The sequence below is a fragment of the Cherax quadricarinatus genome, chromosome 1 (assembly GCF_038502225.1).
Source record: "Cherax quadricarinatus isolate ZL_2023a chromosome 1, ASM3850222v1, whole genome shotgun sequence".
Classification (NCBI taxonomy): Eukaryota; Metazoa; Arthropoda; class Malacostraca; order Decapoda; family Parastacidae; genus Cherax; species Cherax quadricarinatus.
Genome location: NC_091292.1, coordinates 88,669,457 through 88,690,856, shown reverse-complemented (window position 1 = coordinate 88,690,856; position 21,400 = coordinate 88,669,457). Strand labels below are relative to the sequence as shown.

The 21,400-nt window shown below is 44.6% G+C and overlaps 1 protein-coding gene across 2 annotated transcripts in view; it reads left to right on the top strand.

The window, feature by feature from the left end:
* The window catches only part of LOC128689392 (failed axon connections homolog), a 39,880-nt gene that overhangs the window by 2,465 nt on the left and 16,015 nt on the right, over positions 1-21,400 (top strand). For both annotated transcript variants that reach the window (XM_053777625.2, XM_053777618.2), the window contains exon 2: positions 19,122-19,277. In XM_053777625.2, the coding sequence (XP_053633600.1) occupies positions 19,123-19,277 (155 nt within the window). In that variant the 5' untranslated portion in view covers position 19,122. The remainder of the gene's footprint in view (positions 1-19,121; positions 19,278-21,400) is intronic.

The window sequence follows — 21,400 nt, the reverse complement described above, 5'->3', positions numbered from 1 at the left end:
CCTCGTGTTTACCATATCTGAGTAATTGAAATTTCTCATCGTTGAACTTCATATTGTTTTCTGCAGCCCACTGAAAGATTTGGTTGATGTCCGCCTGGAGCCTTGCAGTGTCTGCAATGGAAGACACTGTCATGCAGATTCGGGTGTCATCTGCAAAGGAAGACACGGTGCTGTGGCTGACATCCTTGTCTATGTCAGATATGAGGATGAGGAACAAGATGGGAGCGAGTACTGTGCCTTGTGGAACAGAGCTTTTCACCGTAGCTGCCTCGGACTTTACTCTGTTGACTACTACTCTCTGTGTTCTGTTAGTGAGGAAATTATAGATCCATCGACCGACTTTTCCTGTTATTCCTTTAGCACGCATTTTGTGCGCTATTACGCCATGGTCACACTTGTCGAAGGCTTTTGCAAAGTCTGTATATATTACATCTGCATTCTTTTTGTCTTCTAGTGCATCTAGGACCTTGTCGTAGTGATCCAATAGTTGAGACAGACAGGAGCGACCTGTTCTAAACCCATGTTGCCCTGGGTTGTGTAACTGATGGGTTTCTAGATGGGTGGTGATCTTGCTTCTTAGGACCCTTTCAAAGATTTTTATGATATGGGATGTTAGTGCTATCGGTCTGTAGTTCTTTGCTGTTGCTTTACTGCCCCCTTTGTGGAGTGGGGCTATGTCTGTTGTTTTTAGTAACTGTGGGGACGACCCCCGTGTCCATGCTCCCTCTCCATAGGATGGTAAAGGCTCGTGATAGGGGCTTCTTGCAGTTCTTGATGAACATGGAGTTCCATGAGTCTGGCCCTGGGGCAGAGTGCATGGGCATGTCATTTATCGCCTGTTCGAAGTCATTTGGCGTCAGGATAACATCAGATAGGCTTGTGTTAACCAAATTCTGTGGCTCTCTCATAAAAAATTCATTTTGATCTTCGACTCTCAGTCTGGTTAGTGGCTTGCTAAAAACTGAGTCATATTGGGACTTGAGTAGCTCACTCATTTCCTTGCTGTCATCTGTGTAGGACCCATCTTGTTTAAGTAAGGGCCCAATACTGGACGTTGTTCTCGACTTTGATTTGGCATAGGAGAAGAAATACTTTGGGTTTCTTTCGATTTCATTTATGGCTTTTAGTTCTCCCCGCGATTCCTGACTCCTATAAGATTCCTTTAGCTTAAGTTCGATGTTTGCTATTTCTCTGACCAGTGTCTCCCTACGCATTTCAGATAGATTGACCTCTTTTAGCCGCTCTGTTATTCTTTTCCGTCGCCTGTAAAGGGAGCGCCTGTCTCTTTCTATTTTACATCTACTCCTCCTTTTTCTTAGAGGAATAAGTCTTGTGCATACATCGAGTGCCACCAAGTTAATCTGTTCTAGGCATAAGTTGGGGTCTGTGTTGCTTAGTATATCTTCCCAGCTTATATCGGTTAGGACTTGGTTTACTTGGTCCCACTTTATGTTTTTGTTATTGAAGTTGAATTTGGTGAATGCTCCCTCGTGACTAATCTCATTTTGTCGGTCTGGGGCTCTGCGCATACATGTCTGAACCTCAATTATGTTGTGATCTGAGTATATTGTTTTTGATATGGTGACATTTCTTATCAGATCATCATTGTTAGTGAAGATGAGGTCTAGTGTATTCTCCAGTCTAGTAGGCTCTATTATTTGCTGGTTTAAATTGAATTTTGTGCAGAGATTTAAAAGCTCGTGTGAGTGTGAGTTTTCATCAGAGCTGCCTCCTGGTGTTATTACTGCAACAATATTATTTGCTATATTCCTCCATTTTAGGTGCCTTAAGTTGAAATCCCCCAGGAGCAAGATGTTGGGTGCAGGAGCTGGAAGATTTTCCAGACAGTGGTCAATTTTTAACAGCTGTTCCTGGAATTGCTGGGATGTTGCATCCGGAGGCTTGTAGACTACCACAATGACTAGGTTTTGGTTCTCGACCTTTACTGCTAAAACTTCCACTACATCATTTGAGGCATTAAGCAGTTCTGTGCAAACAAGTGACTCTGCAATGTACAGGCCAACCCCCCCCCCTTTTGCCTGTTCACTCTGTCACATCTGTATAGGTTGTAACCTGGGATCCATATTTCGTTGTCCAAGTGATCCTTTATGTGGGTCTCAGTGAAAGCCGCGAACATTGCCTTCGCCTCTGCAAGCAGTCCACGGATGAAAGATATTTTGTTTGTTGCTGGCTTTAGACCCTGTATATTTGCAAAGAAGAATGTCATGGTGCCTGGAGTTTGATGCAAGTCTTTCCGTACTGAAGGGTACACATTTAGGTGAAAAAGCTTTAAAGGGAAGGGGTTTTATTTTCCCGTTTCAATTCAGATTCAGGAGGGGTATAGGAAAATTTTGTTAAAAGTTGTGGATGATGGGAAAAAACTCCCCGGGCCGTTATAGAGGCCAGAACGTTGTGTAGCTTTAAAAAAAGGTTGGGTAAATCATGAGAGATGTGGGTGGGTGTGAGTTGGACCTGATAGCTTGTGCTAACGGTCGGTTGCGTGTTCCTCCCCCTTAAGTCAATGTGACCTGACTGGGGTTTGGGGGCATTGGCTTAAACCCCAGGACTTGGTTTCCCCGCATGGGCCAGTGGGGCCCTTTTGCAGTTTCCCTTGTTCTTATGTTCTTATGTTCTTATATGGGCCGGCATTTTTTAGGGTGGTCATAGTTACGTATCTGTTTTCCCGATTTCTATTCTGCAGATACCAAGGGAAATATGTGCAAGGGGGTTTTTCCGTTGCCTTGGGTTTCTGTGACTTTCCCGTTTGCATGTTTACCTGTCTTTTTATCTTCCAACCAAAATGGAGCCCCACCCGTTTTTTGGTAATATATCCTCACTATTGGTTTTAGTCCTCTTTTTTGCTATTTCTTGTTGTTTTCTTTTTAATATTGGTTTTTTCTTATCTTTGACTACCTTGTTTCCCACCCTTCCCGTCCCCATGGGGCATTTATATTTATTCCTTTTCTATAATTCCCCATACCTGGACAAAATTCAGCTTCACCATTACTGTCTCCCCGGGGCAGCCCCCCACTTACCATTACTTTTCCCAGGACAACCCCCACTTCACCATTTTGTCTCCCAGGGCGCACCTCAGTTTACCATTCTGTCTCCCAGGACACCTCCCTTCCTTTTGTCTCCCAGGACAGCCCCCCAGCTTCACCATTACTGTCTTCAGGGCAGCACCTCCCTCCCATTACTGTCTCCCAGGACAGCACCTCCCCTTCACCATTCTGTCTCCCAGGACAGCACCTCCAGCTTCACCATTACTGTTCCCAGGACAGCACCTCCAGCCACCATTACTGTCTCCCGGACAGCACCTCCAGCTTTACCAATGCTCCCAGGACAGCACCTCAGCTTCCCATTCTGTCTCCCAGGGCAGCACCTCCCGCTTTACCCTTACCCCCAGGACAGCACCTCCACCACCCTTTGCCCCAGGGCGCACCCCCAGCTTCACCATTACTGTCTCCCAGGGGGCACCTCCCGCTTCACCATTACTGTCTCCCCGGGCGGGACCTCCCGCTTCACCATTCCCTTCCCCCGGGGGGCACCCCCAGCTTACCATTTGTCTCCCAGGGAGCACCTCCCCGCTCACCTTCTCCCCAGGGCACCCCAGCCCCATTACCTCCCGGGGGGCACCTCCACTTTCCCTTATTTTCCCAGGGCGCACCTCCAGCTTCACCATTCTGTCTCCCAGGGCGCACCTCCAGCCACCATTACTGTCTCCCAGGGCGGGCCCCAACCTTTTCCCCCCCCATTACCCTGTCTCCCAGGGGAGCACCTCCAGCTTCACCTTACGTCTCCCCGGGCCCCCAGCCACCAATGCCCCAGGGCAGCACCTCCACTTCCCTTACTGTCTCCCAGGGCGCACCCCCCAGCTTCACCATTACTGTCTCCCAGGGGGGGGCCCCCCAGCTTCACCATTCTTCCCCAGGGCGCACCCCTTCACCTTTTCTGTCTCCCAGGGCACCCAGCTTCACCATTCTGCTCCCAGGGCGCCCCCAGCTTCACCATTACTGTCTCCCAGGGGGGCCCCCCACCACCATTACTGTCTCCCAGGGGAGCACCTCCAGCTTCACCCTTACTGTCTCCCAGGGGAGCACCCCCACCAATTCTGTCTCCCAGGGCAGCACCTCAGCTTTACCATTCTGTCTCCCAGGGGCCCTCCAGCTTCACCATTACTGTCTCCCAGGCACCTCCACCAACTGTCTCCCCGGGGCCCCCCCCTTCTTTATTTTGGGCGCACCTCCACTTCACCAACTGTCTCCCCCGGGGGGCCCCTCCAGCCACCATTACTGTCTCCCAGGGGAGCACCTCAGCTTCACCCTTACTTTTCCCAGGGCAGCACCTCCCGCTTCCCCTTGTCTCCCCGGGACCCCCGCTTCCCTTACTTTTCCCGGGCCCCTCCAGCTTCACCATTCTGTCTCCCCGGGCGCCCCCCCCGCTTCCTTCTGTTCCCCGGGCAGCACCTCCCGCCACCATTACTGTCTCCCGGGCAGCACCTCCGCCCCTTTGTCTCCCCGGGAAAACCCCCACTTTCCCCCTGTCCCAGGGCCCTCAGCTTCCCCTTACTGTCTCCCAGGGCCCCAGCTTCACCTTTCTGTCTCCCGGGCACCCCCAGCTTCACCATTCTGTCTCCCGGGGCACCCCCCAGCTTCCCTTCTGTCTCCCGGGGGCCCCAGCTTCCCCTTCTTTCCCCGGCGCCTCCACTCCCCTTACTGTCTCCCCGGGCGCACCCCCTTTCCCTTATTTCCCAGGGCGCCCCCCAGCTTCACCATTACTGTCTCCCAGGGCGCACCTCCCGCTTCACCAATGCCCCAGGGCCCTCCCGCTTCCCATTACTGCCCCGGGACACCTCCTTCACCAACTGCCCCGGGCGCACCTCCGCCCCTTCCGTCTCCCAGGACCTCCCGCTCCCTTACTGTCTCCCGGGGGCCCTCCCTTCACCATTCCTCCAGGGCAGCCCCAGCTTCCCTTTCTGTCTCCCCGGGTGCCCCAGCTTCACCATTACTGTCTCCAGGGAGCACCTCCCTTTCCCAACCCCCAGGGCCGCACCTCCCCCACCATTTGTCCCCCAGGGGGGCCCCGTTTTTGCTCCCGGGGGCCCTCCCGCTTCACCTTTCTTCTCCAGGCAGCCCCCCAGCTTCCCCTTATTTTCCCCAGCACCCCCCCACCCTTCTGTCTCCCCGGGGAACCCTTTACTAATTACTTCTAGGGTCCAGCTTCCCCTTACTGTCTCCCCGGGGGGCACCTCCCGCTTCACCATTTGTCTCCGGGCCCCCACCACCATTACTGTCTCCCAGGGCCACCCCCGCTTCCCCTTACTTTTCCCGGGGCCCCCCCAGCTTCACCATTACTGTCCCCAGGGCAGCACCTCCCTTCACCATTACTGTCTCCCAGGGCACCCCCATTTACCATTACTTTCCCAGGGCGCACCTCCCCACCATTACTGTCTCCCGGGGCCCCTCCACTTTTCCCTCTGTCTCCCAGGGCAGCACCTCCAGCTTCACCATTACTGTCTCCCAGGGCAGCACCTCCAGCTTCACCATTACTGTCTCCCAGGGCAGCACCTCCAGCTTCACCATTACTGTCTCCCAGGGCAGCACCTCCAGCTTCACCATTACTGTCTCCCAGGGCAGCACCTCCAGCTTCACCATTACTGTCTCCCAGGACAGCACTATCAGCCCCACATTTACTGACTACCAGGACATCACCTCCAGCCTTACAGTTTCTGACTACATGGCCAGTATCAAGGGCAGTACCATTCAGCCCAGACTTTTTATGTTCCCATCTGTTGTAGAAAGTTTCCAGGTTGTCTATGAAAGCAGCTTTGATGTTATCCTCTTTTAACCCTTTGAGGGTCGACAGGCCCTCTCCGAAACTCGTTCTCAGGGTCGGCCAAATTTAAAAAAAAAAATTATTTTCTCTTTTGAAAAGATAGAGAATCTTTTCCCGATCATAAAGACACCAAAAGTTTGAAATTTGATAGAAAACTTACGGAATTATGCTCTCGCAAAGTTAGCGGTCTCGGCGATGTTTACGTATCGGCGATTTTGCCCACTTTGAGCCCCATTTTCGGCCAATTTCACTGTACTAGTCGACAAAAAACATGAATATTTCGCTAGAACTCCATTTTTTCTATCGAATGGATGCAAGAAACCACTCATTTATGAAATTCAACTATCCAGTACAGTGGTCAGAATTTAGCAATTTTGCCAATTTCACACAAATTTCAAAAGATGCCAATTTCCGAATAGGGTCCAGAATAAACAAGAAAGACTTTCCTGGCACTAAAATGACATTTCCTCTAGTCATTAGTCATGTCTCAAGGCCCCTCTTATATACTTTTGCTTTCCACTTTGAATTTTTATTTTCACAAAAAATATAAGATTTACTGTTATGCAGACTACTGCATTAGTGTAAAAAATGGTATAAATATTATTGGTGCACTTGTGAAAGAATATTAGACTCGCCAGTTGACGTGTATTGCACGCTTGGCACGATTTGTTTACTTTTGAAGTTTGGTAAAAATCGAACATTTCTGCTACTTTGAGCTCAATTTCAAGGCACCTTTCTTTGTAAAACCAGTCAAAATCATCTCAATTTCTGTAATATGTTTTCCATTCTATAAAATGAGACCAAGAAAACTAGAATACAACAATAAATACCATACGAAAATACACTGCAAAGTCGCTGATTTATTCAAAAAAAATGGTCAAAGTTTTTTTTTTCTCATTATGCACTGTGTGCTGCAGGATTTTTTTTAGACTGTGCACACTGACCACATATACCCATTTTTTCATATGAAGGCCTACCAGCTTTCTCCCACTAGATTTGAGGCCGCTAGAATTTATGAGTACTAGTACGTCAAAAACCCCTACGCGTAAGACGTACTAGTACGACGAAAACCCTCAAAGGGTTAATACCCTTGTGATTTTAGTCCACAGATTTATCTCCTTTGGGCATACCCAAAAACACTTCCCTGTTTTAATACTGCTTGTAGCTAGTTCTTGGATATCTGCACAAGGGGCGTGACACCAGTTTCCACAAAAATGACAATTTATCCATGTGGAAGCCCGTTTGTTTGATTTATTGCAGACTACACACAGCTTCATAATGATTTGAATGGTTGATTTACTGTAATTCTACTAGCAACCTCTTGAATACTCTATTAATAACCTCTTTAAGTAAAGCTCTAGCTATCTGTATTTCTATTTCTAACTGTACTTTTATATGCCGTTTCTAGCTAGACTGCCTTATCACACCCTTGCCAAATCCACTTCACCATCTGCTGCTCTTTTTTTTTACACAAATCATTTTGCAAGCTAAGAGCTGTTATCTTAGCTCATGGAAGGTGCTGTGAATCATAATTGAAAGTGGCAGGTAAGACAAATGTTTAAGATATACTGACCCTCCCCCCCTTTTATTATGCAGCCCACAACAGTCAACTGAAACCCAGATACTGTACCTACTTACTGTTAGGTGCACAGGGGCAGGAGGAGTAAGGAAACATGCCCAACATTTCCACCTACGCCAGGGATTGAACCACGGATACTTGGTATGTGAATTGAGTGTACTGTCAACCAAACCAGTTGACAGGATGAATAATCCAAAGGTCTTCATTGACTTGGGGGAGAAATTAGAATGGGCATCTGTTACAAGTATTGAACTACAGGGTTATTGCTGGTACTGTTCTTATTCACAATCTACACAAACAACATGTAAGACTTTTGTCCAAAAAAACAAGTACCAGTACTTTTTTTTTATATATATACAGTGGACCCCCGCATAACGATCACCTCCGAATGCGACCAATTATGTAAGTGTATTTATGAAAGTGCGTTTGTACGTGTATGTTTGGGGGTTTGAAATGGACTAATCTACTTCACAATATTCCTTATGGGAACAAATTCGGTCAGTACTGGCACCTGAACATACTTCTGGAGTGAAAAAATATCGTTAACCGGGGGTCCACTGTATATATATATATATTTTATTGAAAATACACTTCATTACAACAAAGAACCCTGTAACCAAGGGTGAAAAATAATTAAACCATAAAACATACAATGTTGCACCATACCGGCATACACAGTTTACCTATAACCCATTCCATGTGACAGACAAAATCTAACAGATACACACTAGGGATACATATGACTGAACATAAGTTATAGAAGAATCACCTACACCAAAAACACAATACATTAATATACACATCCCTGACCATATTATGAACTTTGCCTTTGAACAGCACTTACTAAACATGTACCTATATGGCTAGGCACACAAAGAAAAAGGTAGTGTATATGGTACTAACCAGTAACTTGGCCTGACACTACATCAGGTCATAAACTTAACTAGAGCAATTTAATAAGTACATACATGATGCATGCATCTGTTAACCCTTAAACGATCCAAACAGATCGACGTTCAAATTCGTAGTGCTACAAAAGTAGATCTACGTTTTTTTACATATTTTCAAATTAACAAAAAAAATGTAGATAAAAGTTTTTTTTACACATTTTCAAATGTAAAACAAAAAAGATCTACATGTTTTTCATACTTCCAGATGTTGAAAAAACGTATATATAATTTGGACCATCTAAGGGTTAAAACCAATAAAAGAACATTTTGCTGTATAGTGACTTAGACCGGCCTTTCCCACTTCCCTAAACAGATTACAACTCATACCTAATAAATTGATTATTTCCCCTCCTACGCACTATGCCAAACAACACAACGGCTACATCATACATTCCCCAGTACACCTAAAACATAGGTATGTTATACCACTAGAATACAAATGCATACCCAGTCATACAATTATAAACCCGACATGTATCCAAGCCCTCACCTTGCATATTACTTAATTTTTCCCTCTCGACATGATCTCAGTCATGTTACTCCCTCCCACCCCCCTCCCTGCTATACCCACCCCTCTGGACATCCCCACATTGTTGCACAAGTCAGGATCACAAGATGTGTTTGACTTTCCATAATATTATTAACATAACCTCAAGTCCCATGATATCATACCTGAATTAGTTTACAATGGGAGTCAAATCCTATCTTTTTTGCTGTCCCATGCAGCGTTCTCAGACTTCCATTATTATACGCTACTACAAAGGCTTTCTTCAGAGGGCATTAATTAACAAATATGAATTAACACAAAGAACACCTGAACTCAATACTCCCATGCACATCCCAATTACACACAATCCTTCTCACGTGCACCTAATACTCGCCCACACACATGCACGCCAAACCAACATCTTTCGTTTGGCAAGCCCGTTTGGTACCCCCCCCTTTTATCGAACGCGTTACACCACAATCTAAACTCGCTTCCCCCCCCTCCCCCACAACTCTAGCAACTCCCCAACAGTGATTGACCTGTAACCCTCAGTGAAATCTCCCTCCCACCTTCCATAAATTTCCCGATTCCTATTCATTGTCCTACAAAAACACCTCGCTATAACTCATTTCCTTGTCTCCCCATTATCCACCCCTCTCATTCCCCACGATATGTACACGAAATCTGCCATTATATAAGCAACACCCCATGCTACATTCTCCCCCACCCCCCTTATATCAAGACTTAGTGCTCTCAACACCAACACCCCAGTCCCTCCTATCCTCCTGACCACTTTCCCCAGCCATTCCCTCACACTCCCCAAATAATCGCAAAAGTATACCACGTGATAGGCTGTTTCCAACTCCCCACATAACCCACACCAACCCTCCTCTACGACACTTCTATTTCTGAGGACTGATCCAGTAGGCAGAATCCCGTGTAAAAATTTAAACATGATCTCTCGCACCCTGGGCCCTAGCTTTTGTTTACCAAACAGACTCCACATAGCGCCCCATGCATACATCGGGAACAGCCCCTCAATTGGGGCCGTCTCCTCTACCCTCAATATTCAATATAAATCCCTCGCCTTTAATTTCTCTGGCTCGCGCACCCACAAAAGTGCCCTCAACAAAATCTCTCGCTCCTTCCATTCCCCACCTCCATACATTCCCCTCAATATGTCATGCAACCTTTGCGTGTGTGGCCCCCTCTGTCCCCCTAGTCTTTTCCACTCCCACCTGATGAAAATGCATTTCACCCTCCTTCCCAGGTCCAACAAACCTAAACCTCCCTTCCTCACCAGCAAAGTCACCACCTCCCTCTTCATCCATTCACATCCTGAGCCCCATAAGAACCTACATTTACTCTACATTTACCGTCATACCTGTCGCCCCTCCAAACATGCAAACCACCCCTCCCAGCTCACTCAATCTTGTTCCCTTCTGGACTAGGAGTGCCGTGTCATCTACGTAACCTACCACATGATGCCTAATCAAGCCCTCCCTCGACCCCTCCCCCCACACACTTTGGTTTCTACCAACTTATAAAATGGATCTTGCACACATGCAAATAATAACTGTGATAGCAGGCAACCCTGCCTCAAGCCCCTATCCATGTTCACCACACTTCCCACACGTCCATTGATCTGAATTCTCGCTTTTGCCCCCTTATACAATGTTTCAACCCACCCCACAATCTCATCCCCAAAACCTTGTTTGCTAAGGATCTGTCTTAAACCCTCCCTTTCCACCTGATCATAAGCACCCTGCCACCATACCCCCTCCTTCCTGCGTTCCCTCAAAATTCTCGACAAACCCCTTTAGGATTCCGTGCCCCATTACCATCGACCGTCCTGGCAACCCTAGTTGACCTTTTGAAACTACTCTTCCCACTACACATTTTAACCTATTCCCCAAAACCTTCGCGAACAATTTGTAGTCCGCACACATGAGAGTAATCGCCCTGTAATCCTTAAGTGTACTCTGCACCTTACCCTTAGGCACAAGCACAACGACCCCTGTACTTTGCTTCTCGCCCAATTCTCCCCCCTCTTTCATTCTATTGAACAGCGATACTAAAAAACCCCTTAACTGATCCCAATTTTTTAAGTAAAATTCACTTGGCAGTCCATCAATACCTGGTGCTTTGCCCCTGCGCATGTCTACAAGTGCCCTCCATATCTCCCCTTCTTCAGTATCACCACCCAAAGCTTCCCTGTCCTTTCTCCCCAGAGCTATGGGCTCTACAGCACACACCCCATCAAGATCCTCCCTATTTACCCCTTTACTTTTCCAACATTGCCCATACCACTCGTCTGCGAACATACTCATCCCCTCCGTTGTTTTTAACACCTGCCCCTCCCTAAAACCTTTCACCTCAGAGTGCACTTCCAAATCCGCTATCGTGGTCGCTGTCCTCCTCTGCTGTTGCCTCTGCAACACACATGCCGATGGTTTATCCCCCCCATAGCACTTCCTCCACACCCGCCTGCACCCGCACCGCATGAAATCTCTCCTCCTGCACCTCTCTTAACCTTCTCTTCAGATCATCCATTGCCTCTGTTTGGAATACCCCTCCCACCACTCCTTGCTCATGATAGTATCCTATTCTGCTTTCTAAATAATTTGTTAATCCATACTTTAGTTGATTTATACGTTTCCCCACACCCACGTAAAACCTACGAATCCTCTCCTTGGCCACACTGTCCCACCAACGTACATCATCATCGACCCTTTTTGCCTCCTCACTTAGCTTCCTCCACAACGAAGCAAAGCCCCCCTCCACTTCCTCATCCTCAAGGAGTCGTGTGTTTAATTTCCAGTAGCTTTCAAACCGTTTCACTAACGAATCCCATGCCACCCCCACCACCACTGCCCTGTGATCTGAATAAATTGCTTCTATGGTATTAAAAGACTCTACTGAAACCCCTTGCGTTACATAGATCCTATCCAGTCTAGCTGCGTAGTCCCGCCTTACTTACGTATGTTGCACTTCACCTATTCCACCCCAAAAAGCACCTTGTACCCCAATATCTCTACACAAATCTCGCAGCACGTTTGAGAAATATCCCGCCCCCGCAGGCGTCGCATCAAATCTCCTTATTATGCAGTTCCAATCTCCCCCAATCAATGCAACCCTGGGTAGCGCTCTCAAGAAATACACCAGATCCCTTACAAATGCCGATTTTACCCTCTCGTCATTCTCCGCCGGAGCATACACTCCAACAAAAGACACGCGTTCACGCATCCACCACCCGTCCACTCTCATTATTCTTCCCTCACCCCCCCCTCAAACCGTTGCAAAACAAACCGACTTGCCTCACAAATTAAAACACCTACTCCGCCTTTTAAACGTGTCGTTGGCATTACAAAAGCCCTATATCCATTCACCTCCAGCAGTTTTCCCGCTTTCAAGTTATGCTCTTGTATAAAAGCAACATCTACCTTGTAACGATACAGCAGTCCTCTCAACCATACACACTTACCACTATTACATAAACCATTAACATTAATTGTCATACACCTTAGGCCTGCTTACGTTTTCCACCCACGTTTCCCCGCCTCAGTTTTCCACTATCCTGTAGCCTCACACACACACACACACACACACACACACACACCATCCTTGGCACTCACCCCACCCCCTCCACTCCTAACCCCTTGCTGGCATTTCTTTTTCTCTTTGCCTCTACACACACCTTCAATCCCCGCCTTTTTCCCTGGTTATTGTGCTGGAGTGAGGACATCATCCGAGTCAGATGTGACTGCTGCCCGCTTCCTCGACACTTTCTCTTCCACCATGCTTGTCTCCTGACCTTCCTCATTGTGCACTTCCACCTCTATCACCTCATGCCCCTTCTCACTACTTGGCAAAACCGACATTTCATTCCGTCCTCCTGACCCGCATGCTTCCCCTTGTCCCGGTACCTGTTCTCCCGTCTTTACCTCTGTCAAGGTTTCCTCTGAGTTAGGGAACATCTCCTGCAAAACCGTCTCAAGCACTACGTCAATTTCTACATCATTCGTTATGTCCTTGTCTGCCTCGGGCGTCACATCCTCTGCAGACACACTCACGTGCTTCACAGCACCCTCATGCTCCACCTCACGTTGCCCTTCCTCCACTTCCTCACTCCACAACCGACCACGCCTACGTCCATCCTGGCGGGTCTGATCGGTCACTGTAGATCCTCGCCTCAAAATGTCACTCCGTGGTATTCCCTGGGCCGTCCTTCGCCGCACACATTCAGCCGCTATGTGATCATAACCATCACACAGTCTACAAGTTCTACATTGTCCAGCGTAAGTTACAAGTATTTGTGTCCTAAATTCCTCTAAGAACACATACGACGGTATTGGTTGCCTCAGAGTCATCTTTAGGCTAAAACTACCTTCTGGATAACCCTCATAAGCCCCTGCCATCCACTTGCCTTGTTGAGCTATGTGTACAGTTCCAAACTTCCCAAACACACTACGTAGATCAGTTTCATTCGCCTCGAAAGGCACATCACATAACTTAACATACATAAATTGGCTCGAAACATCGACCATCTTTACCAGGATGTTCTTATTAACCGCGATAGCCACATCCTGATAATGATCGAGTAGATCCTCATACACCTGTGATGACAGCAGTTTCACGAACATTCGGTAGTTTCCATTTAAGGCTACACCGTAAAGGTCGCAATCCTCAATCCCATATGTGTCTCGAATAATCAGAGGCAACAACGTCAATGCCGAATCTTGATTAATTGTACCTCTCAGTAATTCTATGCCAACAGTGTTAATTCTGCGGTGCACCCCAACCACCATTGTGACAGCCTGGCTAACACTTGAGTACCAGTACTTACCATATTTATTAAAACTTGAGAACTCTGTACATACAGTATTAGTCATAATAATACAGTAGTACAGGACAGTACAGTATTTAGATAAAGGTAGGAAAGTTTTTATTGCATTTATGGATTTAGAAAAGGCATATGATAGTGGATAGGGGAGCAATGTGGCAGATGTTACAAGTACTATATGGAATAGGTGGTAAGTTACTAAATGCTCTGAAGAGTTTTTATGAGGATAGTGAGGCTCAGGTTAGGGTGTGTAAAATAGAGGGAGACTATTTCCTGGTAAAAGTAGGTCTTAGACAGGGATGTGTAATGTCACCATGGTTGTTTAATATATTTATAGATGGGGGTTGTGTTGTAAAAGAAGAAAATGCTAGGGTGTTAGGGAGAGGGGTGGGATTATATTATGGGGAATCAAATACAAAATGGGAATTGACAGTTACTTTTTGCTGATGATGCTGTGCTTATGGGAAATTCTAAAGAAAAATTGCAAAGGTTAGTGGATGAGTTTGGGAGTGTGTGTAAAGGTAGAAAGTTGAAAGTGAACATAGAAAAGAATAAGGTGATGAGGGTATCAAATGGTTTAGATAAAGAAAAATTGGATATCAAATTGGGGAAGAGGAGTATGGAAGAAGTGAATGTTTTCAGATATTTGGGAGTTGACATGTCAGCGGATGGATTTATGAAGGACGAGGTTAATCATAGAATTGATGAAGGAAAAAAGGTGAGTGGTGCATTGAGGTATATGTGGAGACAAAAAAAACGTTATCTATTGAGGCAAAGAAGGGAATGTACGAAAGTATAGTGGTACCAACACTCTTATGTAGTCGTGAAGCTTGGGTTGTAAATGCCGCAGCGAGGAGGCGGCTGGAGGCAGTGGAGATGTCCTGTCTAAGGGCAATGTGTAGTGTGAATATTATGCAGAAAATTTGGTGTGAAAATTAGGAGGTGTGGAGTTACTAAACTTATTAGTCAGAGGGCCAAAGAGGGGTTGAGGTGGTTTGGTCATTTAGAGAGAATGGATCAAAGAATGACTTGGAGAGCGTATAAATCTGTAGGACAGGGGTTCCCAGCCAGGGGTGCGAGACACCATTCCAGGGGTTGCGAGAAGTGTCAGTCTTAATAACAGGAAATTGATTCACTTATTACTTATTAATATTCAATAATCATAGTAAAATTACCATTATCTTTATTTTCATCTCTTTATTTCAGATTATCATTATAACCCTTCACCATGTCGAAGAAAAGGAAATGGAATGATGACTACGTTCGTTTTGGTTTCACTTGCAACGGAAAGACTGAGGATCTGCAAAAGCCTCGGTGCATAATCTGTGGAATTGTTTTCTCCAACGCTAATTTGAAGCCATCTAAGCTGCAAGAACACTTCAACAACCAACATGGTGGGGCCAGTGTTGCGGGCCATGATTTTAAGACGTTGCTGATGGCTTCATACCAAGTGGCGTACAAAGTAGCAAAGTCTAAGAAACCTCATACTATTGCAGAAGAGCTTATTAAACCATGTGCATTAGAAATGGCTACAACTATTCTCGGAAATGAAGCAAGAAAGAAGCTTGAATTAGTGCCACTGTCAAATAATGTTATTTGAAGCAGAATTGACGATTTGAGTTTAGATATTTTGGAACAAGTTATCTCGCATATGAAGGCTAGTCCCTTTAAAATCTCCCTTCAGTTGGACGAAACTACTGATGTTTCTAATTGCAGTCAACTTATTCCACTGGTGAGGTATGTTCATGATGGTGCCATAAAGGAGAACTTCCTTTTCTGTGAAGAACTGAAAACAACCACCAAAGCAAAAGATGTGTTTCAGTTTGTGAAAGACTTCTTTGCAAAATATGAATTGGATATCCAAATTATTGGATCTGTGTGTACTGATGGCACTCCTGCTATGCTGGGAAATAAATCTGGGTTTTTTGCACTGATGAAACAGGAGATTCCATACTTGCAAGGTACTCGCTGTTTCCTTCATCGTCATGCTTTGGCATCAAAAGCCTTGCCTCCAAAATTGAAGAAAGTCCTTGATACTTCAGTAAAGACCGTCAACTGGATTAGGGGGTCATGCTCAAAATCACCGCCTTTTTAAGTCACTTTGTGAAGATCTTGGAAGTGAACATAGTTTTACTTTTCGACACTGAAGTCCGATGGCTCTCCCATGGGAGAGTTTTAACCCGCTTCTTCGAACTACGAGAAGAAATCAGAGCATTTCTGAAGGAACGTTGCTGCGATCTGCTTGAAGAGTTGGAATTGCAAGAATTCAATCAAATCTTAGCGTATTTGAGTGACATATTCACTCGTATGAATGATCTGAGTTTATCACTTCAAGGTAAAAATATAAACATGCTGAATTGCTATGAAAAGCTAAATGCATTCAAAGATAAGTTATATCTGTGGTGTCAACGAGTGAAAAGAGGAAATCTTTTAAATTTTCCATCACTTGAAGAAATAGCTGATGGTAATGTATCTTCAAGTTTGATTCCTAGCGTTTGTGGAGAAATTGTGACTCATTTGGAAGTGCTGTCGGCGTCATTTGATAGATATTTTGATGTAGGGAAGCTGGAATCATCTGAAGAATGGATTATGAATCCTTACTCCTTCAATTTGGATAAAGTGTCAGATGATGGAGAGCTGAAAGAAGATCTTATAGATCTGCATTCAAATCGTGCTCTTGAAATGCAATTTGAGAGTAAAACTTTGGAGGAGTATTGGTGCTCGGCTATGGTTCTATTTCCAAGACTGAAACTGCACTAACTGTGCTCATTGCATTTGCGACAACTTACTTGTGTGAATCAGGATTTAGTACTCTTTTGTCAATTAAGACAAAATCTAGAAATCGTTTGAATGCACAGGCAGACATGCGTGTTGCTATCAGCAACATAGTTCCCCGTTTTGAAATACTCTCGAGCAAGAAACAGAAACAAAAGTTTTTTTTTTTTTTTTTTTTTTTCCAACAAGTCGGCCGTCTCCCACCGAGGCAGGGTGACCCAAAAAAGAAAGAAAAAATCCCCAAAAAGAAAATACTTTCATCATCATTCACTTTCACCACACTCGCACATTATCACTGTTTTTGCAGAGGTGCTCAGAATACAACAGTTTAGAAGCATATACGTATAAAGATACACAACATATCCCTCCAAACTGCCAATATCCCAAAACCCCTCCTTTAAAGTGCAGGCATTGTACTTCCCATTTCCAGGACTCAAGTCTGACTATATGAAAATAACCGGTTTCCCTGAATCCCTTCACTAAATATTACCCTGCTCACACTCCAACAGATCGTCAGGTCCCAAGTATCATTCGTCTCCATTCACTCCTATCTAACACGCTCATGCACGCTTGCTGGAAGTCCAAGCCCCTCGCCCACAAAACCTCCTTTACCCCCTCTTTCCAACCCTTTCGAGGACGACCCCTACCCCTCCTTCCTTCCCCTATAGATTTATATGCTTTCCATGTCATTCTACTTTGATCCATTCTCTCTAAATGACCAAACCACCTCGACAACCCCTCTTCTGCCCTCTGACTAATGCTTTTATTAACTCCACACCTTCTCCTAATTTCCACACTCCGAATTTTCTGCATAATATTTACACCACACATTGCCCTTAGACAGGACATCTCCACTGCCTCCAACCGTCTCCTCGCTGCTGCATTTACCACCCAAGCTTCACATCCATATAAGAGTGTTGGTACTACTATACTTTCATACATTCCCTTCTTTGCCTCCATAGATAACGTTTTTTGACTCTACATATACCTCAACGCACCACTCGCCTTTTTTCCCTCATCAATTCTATGATTAACCTCATCCTTCATAAATCCATCCGCCGACACGTCAACTCCCAAGTACAGTGGACCCCCGGTTAACGATATTTTTTCATTCCAGAAGTATGTTCAGGTGCCAGTACTGACCGAATTTGTTCCCATTAGGAATATTGTGAAGTAGTTTAGTCCATTTCAGACCCCCCAAACATACACGTACAAACGCACTTACATAAATACACTTGCATAATTGGTCACATTGGGAGGTGATCGTTATGCGGGGGTCCACTGTATCTGAAAACATTCACTTCTTCCATACTCCTCCTCCCCAATTTGATATTCAATTTTTCTTTATCTAAATCATTTGATACCCTCATCACCTTACTCTTTTCTATGTTCACTTTCAACTTTCTACCTTTACACACATTCTCAAACTCATTGAATTAAAATGGATTCGCAAACTTTTTGGAAGTTAGCCTTTTGATTTTATTATCTTGTACATATTTAAAGAAAGTAACTATTTTTTGTATGGTATATTCAAATGTTAATTGGAGACATCCTTTCTTGTCCATATGTTTGATTTTTTACATATTAAAAAAATAAAATTCCTTTCTAAATGTTTGAAAGCTAGTTCTTGATTTTACTTTTTTGTATATATTTCAAGCAAGAGTTATTATTTTTGTAAGGTGTATTCAAATATCATTCTGTGATGTTTCTTTTCTGTAAGTCTGATTTTTGTTCACATATTATATTAGAAAGTGAAATAAATGTCTTCTTTTGATAAAATTTAGTATGATTCCATATCCTTTATCCTTGAACAAAGTTTAAATTGTAGGGGGTGCGAGGTTAGAGCAAAAATTTTATAGATGTGCAGGAGTAAGAAAAGGTTGGGAACCACTGGTGTAGGGGAAGGACGGCGGGGTAGGGGTCGTCCTTGAAAAGGTTGGAGGGAGCAGGTAAAGGCGGTTTTGTGGGCAAGGGGCTTGGACTTCCAGCAAGCGTGCGTGAGCGTGTTAGATAGGAGTGAATGGAGACGAATGGTATTTGGGACCTTACGAGCTAGGAGTGTGAGCAGGGTAATATTTAGTTAAGGGATTCAGGGGAACCGGTTATTTTTATATCGCCGAACTTGAGTCCTGGAAATGGGAAGTACAATGCCTGCACTTTAAAGGAGGGGTTTGGGATATTGGCAGTTTGGAGGGATGTGTTGTGTATCTTTATACGTATATGCTTCTAAATTGTTGTATTCTGGGCACCTCTGCAAAAACTGATTATGTGTGAGTGAGGTGAGTGTTGAATTATGATGAAAGTATTTTCTTTTTGGGGATTTTCTTTACTTTTTGGGTCACCCTACCTCGGTGGGAGACGGGTGACTTGTTGAAAAAAAAAAATCACCAGAATGATGATAATCTGTTTTAATGAATGATCCTAAGAAGAGTTAGTCTTTCCTACCACCCAGCACAAGGTGGTATGCTAGGTTTTTGTGTAATTAATAATAATAATTACCTATGTACCTCATATTTCTTAGCATATACCATGTTTAGCACCCTAACGATTTTTTGGATCTAAATTAATACTACAGATTTTTTTACTCGTTGTCAAATGTAACCCTGAAATACTGTAGGTGATGAATTTGCTATAACTATACATATTTTTCAGAATGGCATGGTCTGCACTGACTGGAAGAACATCAATGAAGATTGCTGGAAAAGGCCTCAAAATACTTTGGTGGAAGTTACAACCATTAGTTGTTGCAGCTGTTGTTGTTGTTGGTGCCATTCGGATCACCACATACATTAAAAGGCAGAATAGAAGGTATTGTTTTGCTAATGATACAGTTCTTGCATTTGAATTTGAACTGTTAATATGAAATGTGCATTAATAGTTGAGAATGTTATAATAAAAAGAATTTGGCAAGTTCTTTAGTCTCTGTGAGGCCAGCTTGGAGTAACTGGGAAGTTTTCGAAGGAAGTGAGATGCTGATCACTTTCAGAGATAAGGAACACAAGGTCACATGGTTTCTCAGATGATATGCTGAAGTACTGTACCAACATGCATTCCTCTTCACACAGAAATTTTTATTATTCTGATTTTTCACTTATTCAGATTAGTTTGCACTTGAAGGTATGTGAATGGCAGAAAATTCTGTAGTTTTTACAGTAACATTAATTGGAAACTTCGTATTACAACACGGAGAGAAAATGATCTACCTGGAGTTTACCTGGAGAGGATTTCGGGGGTCAATGCCCCAGTGGCCCGGTCTGAGACCAGGCCTCATGGTGGATCAGGGTCTGATCAACCAGGCTGTTCAGTTCATAATTTTGTAGAATATTCCACATTAAATATTCCTGAGAATAGTTTCTCTTGCTTTATTTGTAAAGTTCAGAATTTGAGAGATTTTCCTAATTAAAATTCTAATTTTTTACCAAAATATTGACCCTTTGACTGTTGAAACCCCAAATCCTGAGGTGTCTCCTAATGTCACAAAATATTTGGGAAAAAACAATTATTTTTTCTTATGAAATGATAGAGAATCTTTTCCCAATGGTAATGACACCAAAAGTATGAAATTTGATGGAAAACTTATGGAATTACGTTCTTGTGAAGTTAGCGACCTCGGCAATATTTACGAATCGGCGATTTCGCCCACTTTGAGCCCTATTTTTGGCTAATTCCATTGTTCCAGTCGACCAAACTCATAACTACCCAATAAAGTGGTCAGAAATTGGCAATTTGGCCAATTTCACGCAAATAAAAAAAATTGCCAATTTCAAAATACGGTCCAGAATGAACAGTGCAGACATTCTTGGTTCTAAAATAACATTTTCTTTGTTCATCAGTCACATCTCCAGGCCCCTCTGATACAGTGGACCCCCGCATACCGATGGCATCACATAACGATTAATCCGCATACCGCTTGCTTTAATCGCAAAAATTTTGCCTCGCATACCGCTTAAAAACCCGCTCACCGATTTTCGTCCGAGACGCGTCCAATGTGCGGCCTGAGCCACGCTCACATGTTCCGCCGGTGGCATTGTTTACCAGCCAGCCTCCGCGGTAACATCCAAGCATACAATCGGAATATTTCGTATTATTACAGTGTTTTCGGTGCTTTTTCTGGAAAATAAGTGACCATGGGCCCCAAGAAAGCTTCTAGTGCCAACTCTACAGCAATAAGGGTGAGAATTACAATAGAGATGAAGAAAAAGATCATTGATAAGTATGAAAGTGGAGTGCGTGTCTCCGAGCTGGCCAGGTTGTATAATAAACCCCAATCAACCATCGCTACTATTGGTGATACAGCTGCTGCTGCTGCTGCACTGTCAGCTGCTGCTGCTGCTGTAGCATCGTCTGCTGCTGCTGTAGCATCGTCTGCTGCTGCTGTAACATCGTCTGTTGCTGCTGTAGCATCGTCTGTTGCTGCTGTACCACCGTCAGCTGCTGCTGCTGCTGTAGCATCGTCTGCTGCTGCTGTAACATCGTCTGTTGCTGCTGTAGCATCGTCTGTTGCTGCTGTACCACCATCAGCTGCTGCTGCTGCTGCTGTAGCATCGTCTGCTGCTGCTGTAGCATTGTCTGTTGCTGCTGTACCACCGTCAGCTGCTGCTGCTGCTGTAGCACCGTTGTTGGTGTGGCTTATTGAGAATACCAAGAAACAATTAACCCCAGAGGATTTGCCACCCAGGATAACCCAAAAAAGTCAGTGTCATCGAAGACTGTCTAACTTATTTCCATTGGGGTCCTTAATCTTGTCTCCCAGGATGCAACCCACACAAGTCGACTAACACCCAGGTGAACAGGGAAAAATGCCTGGAACTAGTGCTCATATTGGTGAATTTAAAGCCAGCAAAGGTTGGTTTGAGAGATTTAAGAATCGTAGTGGCATACACAGTGTGATAAGGTCTGTTCTGGAAGAAAATGCCAAACAGGACCTACAG